Consider the following 21,918-nt stretch of genomic DNA (forward strand, 5'->3'; position numbering starts at 1 on the left):
TTACAGATGTTTCAGTAAGATTAGGGAGGGTGGTAAAAAAGGAGGGGGGTGGTGTTGCTAATTAGAAATCGTATAACGGCTGCAGAAAGGCAGTTCGAGGGGGATCTGCCTTTGGAGGTAGTATGGGCAGAAGTCAGAAATAGGAAAGGTGCAGTTACCTTGTTGGTGTTTACTATAGGCCCCCCAATAGCAGCTGAGATGTGGAGAAACAGATTGGGAAACAGATTTTGGAAAGGTGCAGAAGCCACAGGGTAGTAGTCATGGGTGATTTCAACTTCCCAAACATTGATTGGAAGCTCTATTAGATCAAGTAGATTGGATGGGGCGGTGTTTGTGCAGTGTGTACAGGAAGCTTTTCTAACTCAGTATGTAGATTGTCCGACCAGAGGGGAGGCCATATTGGATTTGGTACTCGGTAATGAACCGGGACAAGTGATGGGCTTGTTAGTGGGTGAACATTTTGGTGATGGTGACCACAATTCTGTGACTTTCACCTTGGTTACGGAGAGAGATAGGTGCGTGCAACAGGGTAGGTTTTACAATTGGGGGAAGGGTAAATACGATGCTGTAAGACAGGATCTGAGGAGCATAAGTTGGGAGCAGAGGCTGTCAGGGAAGGATGTCGTGGAAATGTGGAACTTTTTCAAGGAACAGATAAGACGTGTCCTTGATATGTATGTACCTGTCAGGCAGGAAAGAGATGGTCGTGTGAGGGAACCTTGGTTGACGAGGGAGGTTGAATGTCTTGTAAAGAGGAAGAAGGGGGCTTACATAAGGTTGAGGAAACAAGGTTCAGACAGAGCATTGGAGGGATACAGGATTGCCAGAAGGGAGCTCAAGAAAGGGATTAGGAGAGCTAAGAGAGGGCATGAAAAATCTTTGGCGGATAGGATCAAGGATAATCCCAAGGCATTTTATGCGTATGTGAGAAACATGAGAATGACGAGAACGAGGGTAGGACCGATTAAGGACAGTAGTGGGAGACTGTGTATTGAGTCGGAAGAGATAGGAGAGGTCTTGAATGAACATAGAACATAGAACATAGAACATAGAACATAGAAGAATACAGCGCAGTACAGGCCCTTTGGCCCTCGATGTTGCGCCGATCCAAGCCCACCTAACCTATACTAACCCACTATCCTCCATATACCTATCCAATGCCCGCTTAAATGCCCATAAAGAGGGAGAGTCCACCACTGCTACTGGCAGGGCATTCCATGAACTTACGACTCGCTGAGTGAAGAACCTACCCCTAACTTCAGTCCTATATCTACCCCCCCTTAATTTAAAGCTATGCCCCCTTGTAATACCCGACTCCATACGCGGGAAAAGGTTCACACTGTCAACCCTATCTAACCCCCTAATCATCTTGTACACCTCAATCAAGTCACCCCTAAACCTTCTTTTCTCTAATGAAAACAGCCCCAAGTGTCTCAGTCTTTCCTCATACGATCTTCCTTCCATACCAGGCAACATCCTGGTAAACCTCCTCTGCACCCGTTCCAGTGCCACCACATCCTTCCTAGAGTATGGCGACCAAAACTGCACACAATATTCCAGATGTGGCCGCACCAGAGTCTTATACAACTGCATCATGACCTCAGGACTCCGGAACTCAATTCCTCTACCAATAAAAGCCAGTACGCCATATGCCTTCCTCACCGCACTATTTACCTGGGTGGCAACTTTCAGAGATCCATGCACATGGACACCAAGATCCCTCTGCTCATCCACACTACCAAGTATCCGACCATTAGCCCAGTACCCCATCTTTTTGTTATTCTTCCCAAAGTGAATCACCTCACACTTAGCTACATTGAATTCCATTTGCCACCTTTCTGCCCAGCTCTGCAGCTTCTCTATATCCTGCTGTAACCTGCCACATCCTTCCTCACTATCAACAACTCCTCCGACTTTCGTATCATCCGCAAACTTGCTCACCCAACCTTCTAACCCCTCTTCCAGGTCATTTATAAAAATGACAAACAGCAATGGTCCCAAAACAGATCCTTGCGGAACACCGCTAGTGACGGCACTCCATGAAGAAACTTTGCCATCAACTACTACCCTCTGTCTTCTTCCATCTAGCCAATTCCTAATCCAAACCTCCAACTCACCCTCAATGCCATATCTCCGTATTTTCTGCAGTAGCCTACCATGGGGAACCTTATCAAACGCCTTACTAAAATCCATATATACCACATCTACCGCTTTCCCCTCATCAACCTCCTTCGTCACCTTTTCAAAGAATTCAATAAGGTTTGTGAGGCACGACCTGCCCTTCACAAAACCATGCTGACTATCCTTGATCACATTATTCCTATCCAGATGTGCATAAATCCTATCCCTTACAATTCTCTCTAAGACTTTGCCCACAACAGAAGTGAGACTCACCGGCCTATAGTTACCAGGGTTATCCCTACTCCCCTTTTTGAACAAGGGAACCACATTTGCTATCCTCCAGTCTTCTGGCACTACTCCTGTAGACAAAGAGGACATAAAAATCAAGGCCAATGGCTCTGCAATCTCCTCCCTTGCTTCCCAGAGAATCCTAGGATAAATGCCATCAGGCCCAGGGGACTTATCTATTTTCACCTTTTCCAGGATTTCCAACACCTCTTCTCTACATACCTCAAAGCCATCCATTCTACTTATTTGTGTCTCAGTATTCACATCGACGACAATGCCCTGTTCCTGAGTAAATACTGAAGAAAAGTATTCATTCAGTGTCTCCCCAATCTCTTCCGCCTCCACACGCAACTTCCCACTACTATCCTTGACTGGACCTATTCCTACCCTAGTCATTCTTTTATTCCTAACATACCTATAGAAAGCCTTAGGGTTTTCCCTAATCCTACCGACTAAGGACCTTTCATGTCCCCTCCTTGCTGCTCTTAGCTCTCTCTTCAGGTCCTTCCTGGCTACCCTATAACTCTCAATCGCCCCAATTGAACCTTCACGTCTCATCTTGAGATAGGCCGCCCACTTCCATTTAACAAGGGATTCCAATTCCTTATTAAACCACGGCTCCCTCGCACGACCCTTTCCTCCCTGCCTGACAGGTACATAATTATCAAGGACACTCAATAGTTGCTCCTTGAACAAGCTCCACATATCATTTACACTCTTGCCTTGGAGTCTACTTTTCCAAGCCACACATCCTAAGTCATGCCTCACCGCATCATAATTTCCCTGACCCCAGCTATAACTCTTGCCCTGTAGTACACACTTATCCCTCTCCATCACGAGAGTAAAAATCACCGAATTATGGTCACTATCCCCAAAGTGCTCACCTACCTCTAATTCTAACACCTGGCCTGGTTCGTTACCCATAACCAAATCCAGTATGGCCTCACCTCTTGTTGGCCTGTCTACATATTGTGTCAGGAAACTCTCCTGCACACATTGAACAAACACTGACCCATCTAACGAACTTGAGCTATAGCTTTCCCAATCAATATCAGGAAAGTTAAAGTCCCCCATAACAACCACCCTATTACTGTCACTCATCTCCTGAATCACCTTCCCTATCCTTTCTTCAATGATTCTAGGACTATTAGGAGGCCTGTAAAAGACTCCTAACAGGGTGACCTCACCTTTCCTATTCCTAAACTCAGCCCAAACTACCTCAGATGGCAAGTCCTCATCCATCGTCCTTTCCACCACTGTAATACTATCTTTGACAAGCAATGCCACACCTCCCCCTCTTTTACCCCCACCTCTGACCCTACTAAAACCTTTAAACCCTGGAACCTGCAACAGCCAATCCTGTCCCTGTTCTAGCCATGTCTCCGTAATAGCCACAACATCGAAGTCCCAGGTACCAACCCACGCTGCAAGTTCACCTACCTTATTTCGTATACTTCTTGCATTGAAGTATACACACTTCAAGCCACTTTCCTGTTTAAAGACACCCTCCTTTGAAATTGATGCCATGTTCCTAACCTCCCTACACTCCAGGCCCTGCACCCTGAAGCTACAATCTGGGTTCCCATGCCCCTGCAGAGTTAGTTTAAACCCCCCCCAAGAGCACTAGCAAACCTCCCCCAAGGATACTGGTGCCCCTCAGGTTCAGGTGTAGACCATCCTGTTTATAGAGGTCCCACCGTCCCCAGAAAGAACCCCAATTATCCAAAAACCGGAATCCCTCCCTCCTGCACCATCCCTGTAGCCACGCATTTAAGTGTTCTCTTTCCCTATTCCTCGACTCTCGATCACGTGGCACGGGTAACAAACCAGAGACAACAACTCTGTTCGTTCTAACTATGAGCTTCCAACCTAGCTCCCTGAAAGCCTGTCTAACATCCTCGGCACTCCTCCTACCTATGTCGTTGGTGCCAATATGGACCACGACTTCGGTCTGCTCCCCCTCCCCCTCCAGGACCCGGAAAACACGATCAGAGACATCACGTACCCTTGCACCTGGGAGGCAACATACCAAACGTGAGTCTCTCTCGTTCCCACAAAACCGCCTATCTGTGCCCCTAACTATCGAGTCCCCAATTACTACAGCTCTGCTCTTCTTCACCCTTCCCTTCTGAGTAACGGGGACAGGCTCCGTGCCAGAGACCTGAACCCCGTTATTTACCCCTGGTAAGTCATCCCCCCCACAAGTATCCAAAACGGCATACTTGTTCTTGAGGGGAACGGCCGCAGGGGGTCCCTGCACTGGCTGCTTCCTCCCAGTCCCCCTCACTGTCACCCATCTATCTGCCATCTTTGGAGTTACTACTTCCCTATAACTCTGATCTATGACCCCCTCTGCCTCCCGAATGATCCGAAGTTCATCCAACTCCAGCTCCAGTTCCCTAACACGGTCTTGGAGAGGCTGGAGATGGGTGCACTTCCTGCAAGTGTAATCGGCAGGGACGTCGATGGCATCCCTCACCTCATACATGTTGCAGGAGGAACATTGCACTGCCTTCACTGCCATCCCTCTAAAGCTAACTTTTATTTTAAAAAAAACTGGGTCTAAAGAATACAACAAGCAAAATTCAGCACTTACCTACTTACCACAACAGGTGAATGAATATTTTTCTTCAGTATTTACAAACGAGAGGGACCGTATTGTTGAAGAGGAGAGCGTGAAACGGACTGGTAAGCTAGAGGAGATACTCGTTAGGAAGGAAGATGTGTTGGACATTTTGAATAACTTGAGGATAGACAAGTCCCCCGGGCCTAACGGGATGTATCCTAGGATTATGTGGGAAGCAAGAGAGGAAATTGCAGAGCCGTTGGCAATGATCTTTTCGTCTTCACTGTCAACAGGGGTGGTACCAGGGGACTGGAGAGTGGCGAATGTTGTGCCCCTGTTCAAAAAAGGGAATCGGGATAAACCCGGGAATTACAGACCAGTTAGTCTTACTTAGGTGGTAGGCAAAGTAATGGAAAGGGTACTGAGGGATAGGATTTATGAGTATCTGGAAAGACACTGCTTGATTAGGGACAGCCAGCACGGATTTGTGATGGGTAGGTCTTGCCTTTCAAGTCTTATTGAATTCTTTGAGGAGGTGACCAAGCATGTGGATGTGGGTAGAGCAGTGGATGTAGTGTACATGGATTTTAGTAAGGCATTTGATAAGGTTCCCCATGGTAGGCTTATGCGGAAAGTCAGGAGGCATGGGATAGAGGAAATTTGGCCAGTTGGATAGAAAACTGGCTAACCGGTCGAAGTCAGAGAGTGGTGGTAGATGGTAAATATTCAGCCTGGAGCCCAGTTACAAGTGGAGTTCCAAAGGGATCAGTTCTGGGTCCTCTGCTGTTTGTAATTTTTATTAATGACTTGGAAGAGGGAGTCGAAGGATGGGTCAGTAAATTTGCAGACGATACGAAGATTAGTGGAGTTGTGGATAGTGAGGAGGGCTGTGTCGGCTGCAAAGGGACTTAGATATGATGCAGAGTTGGGCTGAGGAGTGGCAGATGGAGTTCAACCCTGCCAAGTGTGAGGTTGTCCATTTTGGAAGGACAAATAAGAATGCGGAATACAGGGTTAACGGTAAGGTTCTTAGTAAGGTGGAGGAGCAGAGGGATCTTGGGGTCTATGTTCATAGATCTTTAAAAGTTGCCACTCAGGTGGGTAGAGCTTGTAAGAAGGCCTATGGTGTATTAGCGTTCATTAGCAGAGGGATTGAATTCAAGAGTCGTGAAGTGATGTTGCAACTGTACAGGACTTTGGTTAGGCCACATTTGGAGTACTGTGTGCAGTTCTGGTCGCCTCACTTTATGAAAGATGTGGAAGCTTTGGAGAGGGTACAGAGAAGATTTACCAGGATGTTGCCTGGAATGGAGAATACGTCGTACGAGGATAGGTTGAGCGTGCTAGGCCTTTTCTCATTGGAATGGAGAAGGATGAGGGGTGACTTGATAGAGGTGTATAAGATGATCAGGGGAATAGTTAGACAATCAGAAACTTTTTCCCCGGATACAACAGAGTGTTACAAGGGGACATAAATTTAAGGTGAAGGGTGGAAGGTATAGGGGAGATGTCAGGGGTAGGTTCTTTACCCAGAGAGTGGTGGGGGACATGGAATGCACTGCCTGTGGGAGTGGCAGAGTCAGAATCATTGGCGAACTTTAAGCGGCAATTGGATAGGTACATGGATGGGTGCTTAAGCTAGGACAAATGTTTGGCACAACATCGTGGGCCGAAGGGCCTGTTCTGTGCTGTATTGTTCTATGTTCTATGTTCTATGTTCATGCAAAGCCCCCAAATCACTAAAGTCTGTTTTTGCACATATAACTGCAATACACTGCAGTGCTGAAAATGGAAAACGTTTGTGAAATATGTTTTATATGCAACAAAAAATAAATGTTATAATTTATTACTGTTCTTGCTGTCCACCTACTTTTGGTTCACTCTATACAGAATTTAGTCTGTGACAGCAAAATAGCAATGCGATCCTTTGATTCATGTTGTCTTGCTAAATCATATATGTCTGGTTCAATTTTTGTCAAAAGCAATCTCAGGCCACCACGCTGAACAACATCCATGCGATTGCAGGTCTTATGTTGTATTCTGGCAACGGTACTGAATCCTTTCTCAACCAAATAAGAGGTAGGAATTGGTCGTGCAAACTGCTTTGCCTCTTCGCTTAATAGCGGGAAATGACATCGGGTGGCATCTTGAATCCAAAAAAGGGGCTCACCCATTTGCGAAAACCGAATTTTCATTGCAGTGTCATTTTGGAATTCTATCATTTCTTCCTGAAGGCGAATGTCCATTTCTTCTGCGCATGAGATAAAGGGGTCAGTCAGCCATGTAGGGATCTCCATCTCGATAAGATCAGCAATTCGTATTTTCATATCATCCTGCAGTGCATGAATGTGAGCTGAGTAGATAAGTAATTGACGATCAGTAACATCCTCCGCGATAGTTTTTAAACTTGAGAACTGCTAAAAGTCAAGACGACTGATATTCCAATGAAAGAGATCAAGTTTTGCAATAAAAGATGTAACAGCATTCCTTGCTTTTATGAAACTCTCATTATCTCCTTGTATCTGCATGATCAGCGAATTGCACTTATCAAATATATCCGCGAGGTATGCACAGTCGTGTTTTACAGTTTCGGCTTTCATACAAAGGTTTTCATTATTTCCGAGTAGCAATTCGATGATAGAATCGAACAGTTCATGGAAACGATTGAGGCTTTTTCCTTCGAGAGCCATCTCACTTCTGTGTGTAGCAGCAATTACAGAAATTCATCTTCATTATCTTTACAGAGTTGGCGGAGACATCGTTCATTCAGAGCATGTTTCTTTATACAATTTACCACATCTATCACCATATGTAGAGAATGGTTGAGGGATTCACTAAGTTTATTTGCAGCCAGAAGCTGCCGATGGGTAATGCGGTGTACAGTGAAAACATGTGACACTTCTCTCTTTAATAATGCGACAAATCCATGATGTTAGCCAGTCATAGCACGTGTGCCATCAGTAGCATAAGCAACAATGTTTTTGAGGGGAACAGACTTTTTATCAAAATAATCCTTGATGCAGTCTCGGATAGTCTTACCTTTGGTATCTGTCAGTAGATTCAATGCAAAAAGTAGTTCTTCTCGTATTTCATTTTTGTCGATGAAACGTACGTACCCCAAAAGTAAAGCTTGATTTTCGCATATAGTAATTTCATCAATTTGTAAGGCAACTTCTTTCGATATCAACAGAGAACATAATTTATCCTCAACGTTTGAGGCCATTTCATCAATGCGCCTTCTCACGGAATCGTTGCTAAGAGGAATACGCTTAATAGTCATTGATGGTTCCTGATGTAGCACGGTTGATAATACTTCGGCAATAGCTGGAAGCACCAACAATTCACCCACGGAATGAGGTTTACCACACTTTGCAATTAGCTTCGCTATGTTGTATGATGCCACACGGCCATCCACATTTGTGGCTCCCATCTTTGAAAAAGCAATGGAAGTTGTTGGTTGCTGATTGAATTTATTCTTTTAATGTTTGAAAATATGCCAAATCTTTGTCCCTTTTGTCACTGTCACTATTTATTTTCTAAATATTTAATAAGACGGGAAGGTTTCATGGCCTCGTTGGAAAAACTTTGTTCACAGAGCAAGCACAGTGGTAACTGCTTATTAGATGGAGATTGAATAAAGCCATATCGCAAATAGTCCATGCTATACTGCCTGCATCTTTTCATTCTCAATGAGGCCATTTTTACACTGTCGCTCGAATACCCTGATGGAATCACAGGTTTTACCTTATCGCGATAATTTTAAGACGCTCAGACAAGTGGCAAAAATTTGATTGGCTAATTAGCTGTAATGTGCTTTCATTCTGCCACCCAGTAGAATAGTTGAAAAGCTGTGTTTCGTCTTCCTAGAAGCGACACGAGTTAGGTGATATTGATCTCGGCAGTAGAATCAGTGCCAACCGCGAATGAGTTCAAATAGTTTGCCATTTACAGAAAAGATTATCAATAATAGCGCAGCAACCAATCGGAGCGCACGCCTCCATGGGTGCAGGGAAAATAACAGACTTGTGTTATGCGACTATCCATTTGCACACAGCAATGTCCTTCAAGGACACGGCAATCTTCCAAGTGATTGGTAAGCTATCTACAAAGTATTTCAGTGCCCCCTTGCCACCCCCTTTGACTTCAATGCCCACTGAAGGAAGGCAAATGCCCCTTGGGGCGCTTCTGCCCCCGTTGAGAAACATTGCTCTAGAGCCCTGTCTAATCAATGCTTCCTCAACATTAAGTAAGCTTCCTTCTACCTCTTGACGAAATGTTCCACATCTCTTGTCATCCAAGTTTCCTTCACCTAACCATCCCTTCTTTGTCTCACTGGGACAAACCTATCCAGCACTTGCAGCAAGTGCTCCCTAAATAACTTCCAGATTTCTGTCATGCATTTTTCTGAGAATATCTGTTCCCAGTTAATGCTCCACAGTTCTTGCCTAATAGCACCTTAATCCCCCCTCCCCCAAGTAAATACCTTCCCATGCCATCTGCTCCAGTCCCTCTCCATGACTATAGTAAAGGTCAGGGAGTTGTTCAAAGTTTGTGAGAAGATTTGTAGCTCGGGTGCTCGTTGTTGTGGTTCTGTTCGTCGAGCTGGGAATTTGTGTTGCAGATGTTTTGTCCCCTGTCTAGGTGACATCCTCAGTGCTTGGGAGCCTCCTGTGAAGCGCTTCTGTGATCTTTCCTCCGCCATTTGTAGTGGTTTGAATCTGCCGCTTCCGGTTGTCAGTTCCAGCTGTCTGCTGCAGTGGCCGGTATATTGGGTCCAAGTCGATGTGCTTGTTGATTGAATCTGTGATGAGTGCCATGCCTCTAGAAATTCCCTGGCTGTTCTCTGTTTGGCTTGTCCTATATTAGTAGGAAAATAAACGACACGACCAGCTATCCTTAGTAGCCACACACGCAGATGACAAGCAACATGAGTTTGACGAGAACAACACTACTATTATAGGACAAGCCAAACAGAGAACAGCCAGGGAATTCCTAGAGGCATGGCACACATCCACAGATTCAATCAATAAGCACATCGACCTGGACCCAATATACCGGCCACTGCAGCGGACAGCTGGAACTGACAACCGGAAGCGGCAGATTCAAACTACTACAAATGCCGGAGGAAAGATCACAGAAGCGCTTCACAGGAGGCTCCCAACCTCGTCAGGGAGTTGTGATCACTATCACCGAAATACGTTCCCACCGAGAGTTGAGACTTGTCCTGGTTTGTTGCCAAGCACCAAATCCACCATGGCCTCCCCTCTGGTTGGCCTATCGGCATATTGAGTCAGGAATCCTTCCTGGACACACCTGACAAAATCTGCCCCATCCAAACTATTTGCACGAAGGAGTTTCCAATCAATATTAGGGACCTTTTGAAGTCACCCATGACAACACCCATTACTTCTGCAATTTTCCAAAATCTGCCTCCCAATCTGCTCCTGTGTCTCTGTTGGTATTGAGGTGTCTATAGAAAACTCTCAATAAAGTGACTGCTACTTTCCTGTTTCTGACTTCCACCCATACTCACTCAGTAGACAAACCCTCCTTGATGACCTTTTCTGCAGCTGTGATACTATCCCTGATTAGCAGTGCCACTCCCCCACCTCTCCCCCTATTCCTTTTGAAACGTCTAGACCCCGGAATATCCAACAACCATTCCTGTCCCAGTGATATCCAAGTCTCTGTAATGGTTTTAACATTGTAGCTCCAAGTACTGATCCATGCTCTAAGTTCATCACCCTTAATCCTGACACTTCTTGCATTAAAATAGACATACTTCAACCCATCATATTGACTGCAGCTTTGCCCTACCAACTGTCTATCCTTCCTCACAGACTCCCTGCATGTTGTATCTGCCTGTTCACCAGCTACCCCATCATCTGATCTGTAGCTCTGGTTCCCATCCCCCTGCCAAACTAGTTTAAACCTTCCTGACGAGATCTAGCAAACCACCTGCCCAGGATATTGGTGCCCTTCCAGTTCAGGTGCAACCTGTCCTCCTTGTATTGGTTCTACCTTCCCCAGACGGTATCCCAATGATCCACATATCTGAAGCCCTCCCTCCTACACCAGCTCTGCACCACGTGTTCAGCCGCACTTGCTCTCTGTTCCTGGCCTCACTAGCCCATGGCACCAATAGCAATCCAGAAAGCTACTCAACTCGAGCTACCTTTTAGCTTTCAACCTAACTCTTTATATTCACTTTTCAGATCCTCATCCCTTTTCCTAGCTATGTCATTAGTACCAATGTTTACCACGACTTCTGGCTGCTCACCCAACCCCTTTAAGAATTTGTAGGCTTTTCGTGCAGTTTTGCACTCCTCAGCCCTGTGGAACATCCTTGGCTGAACTTGCAATGTTGATCTTATAGTTATGTGTGATAGTACACAGGGTCAAGGTAATGGGTCAGGCAACAAGGTAGCAATGTAAATTCGCAGTCAAAGTGACTGCCCTGTTGCTGTTTGTACAAAAAATGTCAATGTTTTCTGAGTGTTGCAATAGATTAGTGTCCCAACAATGTAGGAGTTTTACATTTGTTCCCAGAAAGTAGATTTCCAACAAAATCTGATCCTGGGTAGAACAATTACTTCAATGTTCAATGTAACCAAATAGTTACAAAAGCCAGCTTTTACACCCCTAATACATCACTTACCTTCATGCCACTGCTTCCCAAACTTTTTCCCACCTTGCCTCCTTTGGAACATGGAAAATTGTTGGGACTCCACAGTCAGAACTGAAATTGCAGCTCATAACATCTCACAGGACAGAAGATGCCATTCAGCCCATCAGCTCTGGACCACCAAGACTATGTTAAATAAGACCATAAGAAATAGGAACAGGAATAGTCATTTAGATATTTGACAGTGATCAGTAAGATCATGGCTGTTTCACCATTCCTCATGCCCATTTTCTGCTCTTTCCCCATCAGCCTTATTTACCTACTGATCAAGAATTTATCTATCTCCACCTTAAATATACACAGGAACTCTATCCCCAATAGCTCTCTGTGGCATTGAGTTCCAAGATTCACAACTCTGAGAGAAGAAATTCCTCATCTCAAAACCTTATCTTAAATTGACACCTGAGACTATGCCCTCTGGTCCTAGACTCTTCTATGACTGAAAACTATATTGGTCCCACTTTCCAGCAGTAGTGCCATAGCCTTGAATGTTATGACACGTCAGATACTCATTCAGGTACTACTTACATTTTGAGAGGTTACCTGACTCCACTAACCTGCCAAGAAGTGCATTTCAGATTTCCACCACCTTCTGAAATCCCCTCTAAACCTCCTGCCTTTCAGTTTGAAAGTGTACCCCTTGTTACTGACCCTGCAATTAAGGGAAACAGCTGCTTTCTATCCACCCTGTCAATGCTTCCCAAAGTCATATACACTCCTATCAGATACCCTCTCAACCTTCTGCGCACTGAAGAAAATAACCCAAGCTTCTCCAGCCTCTCTTCGTAGATAAACTGTTTCATCCCAGGCAACATCCTGGTGAATCTCCTTTGCACCCCTGCAATGCAATCATATCCTTCCTATTGTGCAGTGACTGAACTACATTCAGCACTCCAGCTGTGATCTAACCAAAGTTTTGTACAGTTCCAATGTAACCTCTCTCCTCTTAATCAATGCCTCGAGTGATAAGGGCAAGTGTCCCATATGCAGCCTTAACCACCCTGTTAACATATACTGCTACCTTCAAGGATCTATGGATAAACACCCCAAGATCCATCTGTCCTCTGAACTTCCTAACGTCCTGCCATTCATTGACATAACCCTTATTATTACTTCTTCTAAAATGTACCACCTCACATTTATCAGGGTGAAATTCCATCTGATATTGATCTGACCAATCCGTTTAGATCATCCTGTAGCCCAAGACCTCCTTCCTCACTGTCAACCAGTCTTGCAGCTGTGTGGAGTGATGGGAGGATTTCAGTTTGACAATATGATTGGTTAAGAATAAACTAGACAGGACACCAGATAAGTAAACATCATTATTTTACTTAGCACTTCTAAAACAAAAGCAGCACTGTATCGGAGTGTTAAAGTAAAGAAATGCATAATTGCCTTTACTCTTGTACTGCCACAAAATAGCAGCACCATAACCTTAATGTATACTCCATGCTAAAATGAAACAATATTTGTATTATAGCGTTCAGAGTTGCATGTAGCCTTCAATGACTCAAAGTCTCAAAAGAACACAAAACATCAGCATTTTGTGAAGTCGATGGCCTCCTCATGATGTTATCGTAGACTATTTATTCAGCTGGGGGTCTCCGATTCGAATCCTGCTATGGTAGATGGTGGAATTTTAATTCTGATTGATATCTGGAATTAAGAATCTAATCAAGACCATGAAGCGCTATTGGAAAACTAGCTATGGCTTAGAGTGCTTTGGTGTATAGGAATTATGGTGTCCTTGTATGAATCACAGGTATAGTAGATAATAAGGAAAGCAAATAGAATTTTGGCATTTGTTGCTAAATGAATAGAGTATGAAAGTAAGAATATTTTGATACAGCAAAACAAAGACATCGGTGAGACCCCACCTGGAATATTGTGTACGATTTTGATCCCTTTACAGAAGACAGACAGTGTCATAGAGTATACAGCAAGGAAACAGGCCTTTGAATCCAATTCATTCCTGCCAACCAGGTTTTCTAAAGTGAATTAGTCCCATTTGTCTGTATTTGACCCATATCCCTCTTCGGCTTTTCTATTCATGTACCTGTCCAAAAGTCTTTTAAATCTTGTAATTGTATCTATCACTCCCTCTGGCAGCTTGTTCCATACACACACCATCTCTGTGTGAAAAAGTTGTCCCTCAGGTCCTTTTAGATCTCTCCCCTCTCACCTTAAACCTATGCTGTCACTTTTGGATTCCCCCACCCTGAGAAAAAGACCTTGGGTGTTTACTTATCTCTATGACCCCCATGATTTTATAAATCTCTATAAGGTCACCACTCAATCTCCTATACGCCAGAGGAAAAAAGTCCTAGTCTATCCAGCCTGTCTGCACAACTCAAAGCCTCCAGTCTTCGGTAACCTCCTTGTAAATCTTTCTAGCACCCTTTCCAGTTGAATAACATCCTGCCTATAGCAGGGCAGCCAGAATTGTACATAGTATGTTGTATACAGCTGTAAAAGATGTCCAAACTCCTATACTCAATCTTCTGACCGATGAAGGCAAATGTGCCAAAGACCGCCTTCACCACCCTGTATGACGCCACTTTCAAGCAGATATGTACCTGCACCCCTACGTTTCTATGTTTGACAACATACTTCAGGGCCCTTCCATTGACAGTGTAAGTCATGCCTTGGTTTGTTTTACTAAACTGCAACGCATTTTAATTAATCTCCACCTGCCATTCATTGGCCCTCTGGCCCAGTTGATCACGATCACATTGTACTCTTAGATAACCTTGGTGGGCGGCACGGTGGCACAGTGGTTAGCACTGTTGCCTCACAGCGCCAGAGACCCGGGTTCAATTCCCGACTCAGGCGACTGACTGTGTGGAGTTTGCACGTTCTCCCCGTGTCTGCGTGGGTTTCCTCCGGGTGCTCTGGTTTCCTCCCACAGTCCAAAGATGTGCAGGGCCAGGTGAATTGGCCATACTAAATTGCCCGTAGTGTTAGGTAAGGGGTAAATGTAGGGGTATGGGTGGGTTTCGCTTCGGCGGGTCGGTGTGGACTTGTTGGGCCATAGGGCCTGTTTCCACACTGTAATGTAATCTAATCTAAAAAAAAAAACCTTCACTGTCTGCTATAACACCTATCCACAAAGTTGCTAACCATGCCTCCTATATTCTCATCCAAATCATTCAAATAAATGGCAAACGACAGTGGATGCTGCACACAGTTGGTCACAGGCCTCCAAGTCTGGAAAAAAACAACCCTCGACCAGCACCCTTTGTCTCCTATCGTCAAGGCAATTTTGTACCTACTTGGCTAGCTATTCCCATGTGATCTAACCTTACCAACCGGTCTACCGTGTGATACCTTGTCAAAAGCCTTGCTAAAGTCCATGTCGACAACATCTACTGCTCTGCCCTCATCTATTTTCTTGGTCACCTCTTCAAAAAACTAAATCAAATTAGTGAGACACGATTTCCCACGCACAAAGCCATGCTGACTGTTCCTAATCAGTCTTTGCCTTTCCAAATACATGTAGATCCTGTCTTTTGGAATCCCAGCCAATAGCTATCCTGTCACTAATGTTAGGCTTACCGGTCTGGCATTCCCTGTTTTTTCCTTACAGCCTATCTTAAATATTGGCACAACATTATTCCAGCATCAGTAGTCCAGCATCTTACCCATGGCTATCAGTGATACAAATAACTCTGCTAGGGGCCCCACAATTTCCTCTGTAGCTTCTTTGTGTCCTGGGATGTACTTGATCAGGTCCTGGGGATTTATCTATCTTTATGCATTTTAAGACCTCAAACACCACCTGTTCTGTAATGTGGACTGTTTTCAAGACATCACTGTTCACTTCCCCAAGTTTCCTAGCTTCCATATCTTTCTCCACTGTAAATGCTGACATGAAATATTAGTCTAGGATCTTGCCCATCTCCTGTGGTTCCTTGGTGACCTTTAAGAGGCCTTATTCTCTCCTTGTGTTATTCTTTTGCCCTTAATATACTCTGGAGTCTCCTTGGATTATCCTTCACTCCATCTTTTTGTCTTCTTGGTTTCCTTATTATGTGTACTCCTACTGCCCCTACACTCCAAAAGGGATTCACTTGATCTCAGCTGTCTGTACCTGACATGTGCCTCCTTCTGTTTCTTGACCAGAGCCTCAATATCTCTAATCATCTAATGTTCCCTCCTCCTACCAACCTTGCCCTTCACATTAGCTGAAAGACGCTCTCCCTGAACTCTGGTTATCTCACTTTTGAAAGTTCCTGTCTGATACTGTCAAAATTGGCTATTCCCCAAGTTAAATTTTAACTTGTGAACCAGGCCTATCCTTTTCCATAATTATTTTAAAATTATGAGAATTATGGTCACTGAACCCAAAATGCTTCCCCACTGACACCTCAGTCACTTGAGTCGCCCTATTTCCCAAGGTTGGATTTTGCCCTTTCTCTAGTAGGGTCACCTATATGTTAATTGAGAAATCTTTCCTGTACGCACTTTACAAAACTCTCCCATCCAAGCCCTTAACAGTCCCAATCTATGTTTGGAAAGTTAAAATCCCCTACTATTACAACACTTGTTCTTGCAACTATCTGTGATCTCACTACATATTTGCTCTCAATTTCCTGCTGACTATTGGAGGGCCTGCAATACAGTCCATAAAAGGGATCACCTTATTTCTCAGTTCCACCCATATAGCTTCACTGGACTGTCCTCCAAGAATATTCTCTCTCTAAGTTCTACCATGATGTTTTCCCTAAATAAAACACCATTTTGCCACATCTCTTGCCTTCCCTTCTATCCTTCCCAGATCATCTATACCCTGGAACATTGAGCTGCCAGTCCTGTTCCTTCCTCTGCCATGTTCTCTAATATCTATGATATCGCAGTCCCATGTTCCCATCCATGCTCTGTGTTCATCTGCCATACTTGTCAGGCCTCTTGCATTGAAATAAATGCAGTTTATTTCATCAATCTTTCTCATTCCCTGCCATGCAGTTGCCTGCCTTGTGTATTTAACTTGCTGTCTTTAACTTCTGTACTAGCCTCAACCTTTTCTTGTTTTTCTACACTATTGCTTAGGGTCCCACCCTTGCCAGACTACTTTTAAACCCTTCTGGGGTTTATGCCCAAAACATTTAAATACTGCAACATTGGGCTGTCAGTCCTGCCCTTCTCTCACCACGTTTCTGTTGTGGCTACTACTTTGGAATTTTATGTACTAATCCAGGCTGTAAGCCCATCTGCTTTGCCTGTATTAATCGTTTATTTAAAATAAATACACTTCAGACTGTTGGTACTGCCGTGTTCATTAGCCTGGTCTAACCTGTTCTTCCTTTTAGATTTCCTTGACTTAACTTTTACCTTCTCCTCAACTACTCCACATGCTGATCTATTGCTGTGGTTTCCACTCCCTGCCGTACTAATTAAAACTCTCCTGAGTGGCACTGGCAAATCTCCCTTCCAGGATATTGTTGCCCCTCCAGTTTAGGTACAACCTGTCCTCCTTGTACAAGATTCTGTACGAGAAGAGATCCCAATGATTAAGATATCTGAATTTCTCCCTCCTCTGCCAGCTCTTTAGCCATACATTCAACTGTATTATCTTCCTATTTGTGGCCTCGCTAGCAAGTGTACAGGGAGATTACAACCCTATAAGTTCTGCTTTTCAGCTTTCCACCTAACTCCCTAAATTCCCTTTACTTATCTCTCATTCTGTCTATGGTCATTAGTGATAATATGAACCATAGCCTCTGGCTGCTAACCCTCCCTTTTCAAAATATCCTGTACCTGCTCAGAGACCTCCTTGGCATTGGCACCAGGGAAGCAACATGCCAACCTGGAGTCTCGTTCGCACTAACTGCCATTACTACCTTCTTCGAGTAACTATTTGATTAAAACAAAAGACTTTGCTGTAACTTAATGCTGCTCATCCTCCTCAGTGAAGTCCAATTCTCCCCAAAGACCCACACTTTGACATCGACAGCAGCATTTCAGTCTCACTGCTGAAGCACTATTAAGGCTCCTCTGTAATTACTGCTTCTAAGCCTAGACTCTCCCAAAAGGGCACACTACTTCTACACCCACCCTGTCAAGTGCCCAGAGATCCTTGTGTGTTTCAGTAATGTCACCTCAATTCTCTTTATTCCAACAAATACCATAATTTCCTGTTTACATTAAGAATTGATTAGCCTACCTTAATTTTCTGATGCACGCAGCTGTTTGTTTTGTGTGAGGATGTAATGGTTAGGGGTCTGGAATCAGTGTTCACCCTCTGTCCCCATCCCCAGTTGCTAAAGTCCCCACCAGCAACTGTGCCCCATTCTTAAATGCAATTTTCAGCACTTTTACCGCACAATGTGATGAATTCTTGAAATGTCATATTTTTACTTGTTTTGTGCTGCATATGCTGAATTCAGAATATTTGTTTATATACAGTCGGAGCCTGGAGTTGTGGGTAAGGCTTTTTTAGTCGCAGTTGTGGGCGGCACGGTGGCACAGTGGTTAGCACTGCTGCCTCACAGTGCCAGAGACCCGGGTTCAATTCCCACCTCAGGCGACTGACTGTGTGGAGTTTGCACATTCTCCCCGTGTCTGCGTGGGTTTCCTCTGGGTGCTCCGGTTTCCTCCCACAACCCAAAAATGTGCAGGTTAGGTGAATTGGCGAGGCTAAATTGCCCGTAGTGTTAGGTGAAGGGGTAAATGTAGGGGAATAGGTCTGGGTGGGTTGCGCTTCGGCGGGTCGGTGTGGACTTGTTGGGCCGAAGGGTCTGTTTCCACACTGTAAGTAATCTAATCTAATCTGATTCTGGATACCAGCACATTGATGGAGCTTATTCCTACATGAATGAGGCAGAGGTAGGAGCTGCTGTGAAAAAGAAGATTGATGAAGGAGTTGTGACAAGAGAAAATCTCCTCATAGTTAGTAAAGTAATTAAATATGGACATCACTTGATTGTCATCTGCAGTAACGATAATAACATCTCAGATGTTATTTCCCCAGTATTACGAACATCGTGAGTGGGACTTCCCATGATGCACTCGTGACTGAGTGAACACTTCCAATTAAATTGGCATTGACCTACTAATGGTAACAATAACATTACATTTTTTGTAGTGCAAATTGATAGTAGTGCTTCAGGTCACTTTTTAAAAATCCTTCCATGGGATATGGGTGTTGCTGGCAGGGTGATATATGAACATCCAAATCAGAAGCAGACTTTTAATTCCTTGAACCTGCTCTGCTATTCAATAAGATGGTAGCTGATCTGATTGTAACCTCGAATGTGCATTCTCGGTTACTCCTAATTACCTTTTACCCCCAATACCCCCAGCTGAACAAGAATCAATCTACCTCTGCCTTAAAAATATTCAAAGATTCTGCTTCTACCATCTTTTCAGAAAGAGAGTTCAAAGCCATTCAGTCCTCAGAAAAAGAACATTCATCTCTTCTCTTTCAAATGACTGATACCTGATTTTTCAAAATGTCGATTCTCCTGTTCCTTGGATGCTGCCTGACCTGCTGCGCTTTTCCAGGAACACATTTTCAGCTCTGATCTCCAGCATCTGCAGCCCTCACTTTCTCCTCTTTTGAACAGTGACCCCTAATTCTATATTCTTTCATAAGAGGAAAAAATCCTCTCCACATCTACCCTGTCAAGACCCCTCAGAATTATATATGTATTAATTAAGTTACCTCTTAATCAATCCAAAGATGTGCAGATTGATTGAATTGGCCAAGCTAAATTGCCCATAGTATTCGGAGATATGGGGTTGGGTGCACTATGCAAAAGTAAGTATAGGATAATAAGGTAGAGAAATGGGTCTGGGTGGATTACTCATCGGAGGGTTTGTGTGGACTTGTTGGGCCAAAGGGCCTGTTTCCACACTGTAAGGATTCTATGATTCTTACTCAAGTTACCAGTGGTTCTGTAGAAGGATCACTGGACCTAAAATGCGAACTCTGATTTCTCTCCACAGGTGCTGCCTAACATGAATTTTTTCCAACAATTTCAGTTTTCATTTACCTCTTACTCTTCTCTACCCCTGTGGGTACAAACCTAGCCTGTCCACCCTTTCTCATAAGACATCTGCCTATTTCTGATATTAGCCTGATAAAGCTTCTCTGAATTACTTCAACCTATTTACATCCTTCCTTAAATAAAGTAACCAATACAGTTCACAGTACTCCAGATGTGATCTCACCAGTACCCTCTGTAACTGCAGCATGACCTTCTTTTTGTCCTGCCTTATTGCAGAGATATGCTGGAAATCAAGCCCTGGTATTCCTGGATCATGAAAGATTTTTTAAAAATACATACAATTCCCTAAAATACTTGTTTATTAGACTCACTTCTACAGAAAGTCTGGCCAGGATTTTGTACTTAATAAAAGTTACTATTTATTCTGAATACATTGGTTCTAATGATGAACAGTCAACATATCCTCCTAGTTAATATTCTAACCCCCCTTATACAACTCAACCTTACACAGGCATACAGAAACACAAAAATGGGTATTAGGGGAGAGGGAAAGACTGAGAAGGCAGTTCAATGGTCCCTGTCAACAGGGTTTGTAGAGATAATGCTTTTGGCATGTCAGGTCAAGAACAAAGAAAAGAACAAAGAAAATTACAGCACAGAAACAGGCCTTTGGCCCTCCAATTTTGCACCAATCCAGATCCTCTATCTAAATGTGTGACCTATTTTCTAAGGATCTGTAGACTTAGCAAATTTAAGAGCAATTAAATGGTTATTGGATGAACATATAGATGAAAATGGGATAGTGTTGGTTAGACAGGCTTCAGATTGTTGCACCACTTGTGGAACCATCGAGGGCCGAAGGGTCTGTATTATTTATGTATATCACAAACATCAGAGGTCCCAACACAGATCCCTGTGGAACACCACTGGTCACAGTTCCCTATTTTTAGAAACTCCCTTCCACTATTACTTTCTGTTTCCAGCTATCTAGCCAGTTCTCTATCTATCTAGCTAGTACACCCTAGACTCCATGCGATTTCACTTTCTCCATCAGCCCACAATGGGGAGCCTTATCAAACACCTTACTGAAGTCCATGTATATGACATCCCTCATCAAACAACATTGTAATTTCCTCAAAGAAATCTATTAAGTTGGGAAATAATAATTCCAATCAAACACATCTTCAAACTGAGACCCAGGGCTCTGCTCCACCCTCTGCAATTGTATCCTTCAACAGACTGCAATCAGTGAGAATAGGCAACACCGCCTCCTCCAGGACAATGCTTAACACCAGTGCCCCGCAAGGTTACTTACTCAGCCCCTTACTATATTCCCTGCACATATCTGAATGTGGTCAAATTTTGTCCTAACTAAATGTACAAGTTTGCCGATGATACCACTGTTGTAAGCCAGTTCTCAAACATGATGGGACAGAATACAGGAAAGAGACGGTGTGGTTAGTTGTGTGATGCAAAGATAATCTTTCTCTCAATATCAGCAAACAAAAGAGCTGGTCGTTGACTTCAGGAAGGTGGAGGGCACGCCCCTATCGATTTCAATGGAGCTGAGCTGGAGGCAGTCGCAAGCGTTAAGCTTCTTGGAGTGACAATCACTGTGTGTCCTTGTCAACCAACATTCCTGATGAAGGGCTTTTGCCCAAAACGTCAATTTTCCTGCTCCTCGGATGCTGCCTGACCTTCTGTGTTTTTCCAGCACCACTCTAATCTTAGACCCTCATCTACCAATGTTGATGTGATGGTCAAGAAAGCACAACAGCACCTCTACCTCCCTAGATGAATAAGGAAATTTGGCATATCCATGAAGTCTCTTACCAGCTTTAATCGATGCACCATAGAAAGCATTCTATCCAGGTACATCCCAGCTTGGTAGGGCAAGACAGTAAGAAACTACATAGTGTTGTGAACAGAGCCCAGTCCATCATACAAGCCAGTCTCCCATCCAATCTCTCCTTGGGAAGGCAGCCAACATAATCAAAGGCCCCTCCCACCTCAGTTATAATCTCTTCCATCAGGCAAAAGATACAAAAGCTTAAACACATGTACCGACAGATTCAAGAACAGCTTTGGAGGACAGGAAAAAATTCTGGCTGTAACAGCTGCTTCTTTTTTGAGGTATTTTAGGTGTTGGAGGTGATTTCCTCGAAATCCAGGAGCAGCAATTAGTGTTTCATTTGCTGTTGCGTTGTTTTGGAACTTTGAAAATAAAGTCAAAACAACAGCACTTTTAAAAAGGGAGAGGTACAGACAAAGGAAGCACATGGTGAGGTCTGTGCAGGAGAGAGAGAAAG

The 21,918-nt window shown here is 44.0% G+C and overlaps 1 protein-coding gene across 1 annotated transcript in view; it reads left to right on the top strand.

Annotated features, from left to right (window-relative positions):
* Positions 1-17,973: 17,973 nt before the first annotated feature.
* LOC122558704 (aldo-keto reductase family 1 member B1) overlaps positions 17,974-21,918 on the top strand; it is a 117,245-nt gene continuing 113,300 nt past the window's right edge. Inside the window, 2 exon segments of the mRNA XM_043707496.2 lie at positions 17,974-18,106; positions 18,431-18,557. Of these exon segments, the coding sequence (XP_043563431.2) occupies positions 18,003-18,106; positions 18,431-18,557 (231 nt within the window). The 5' untranslated portion in view covers positions 17,974-18,002.

Source organism: Chiloscyllium plagiosum, unplaced genomic scaffold (assembly GCF_037043375.1).
Source record: "Chiloscyllium plagiosum isolate Xiang-an unplaced genomic scaffold, Cpla_swu_hap1 HiC_scaffold_17, whole genome shotgun sequence".
Lineage (NCBI taxonomy): Eukaryota > Metazoa > Chordata > Chondrichthyes > Orectolobiformes > Hemiscylliidae > Chiloscyllium > Chiloscyllium plagiosum.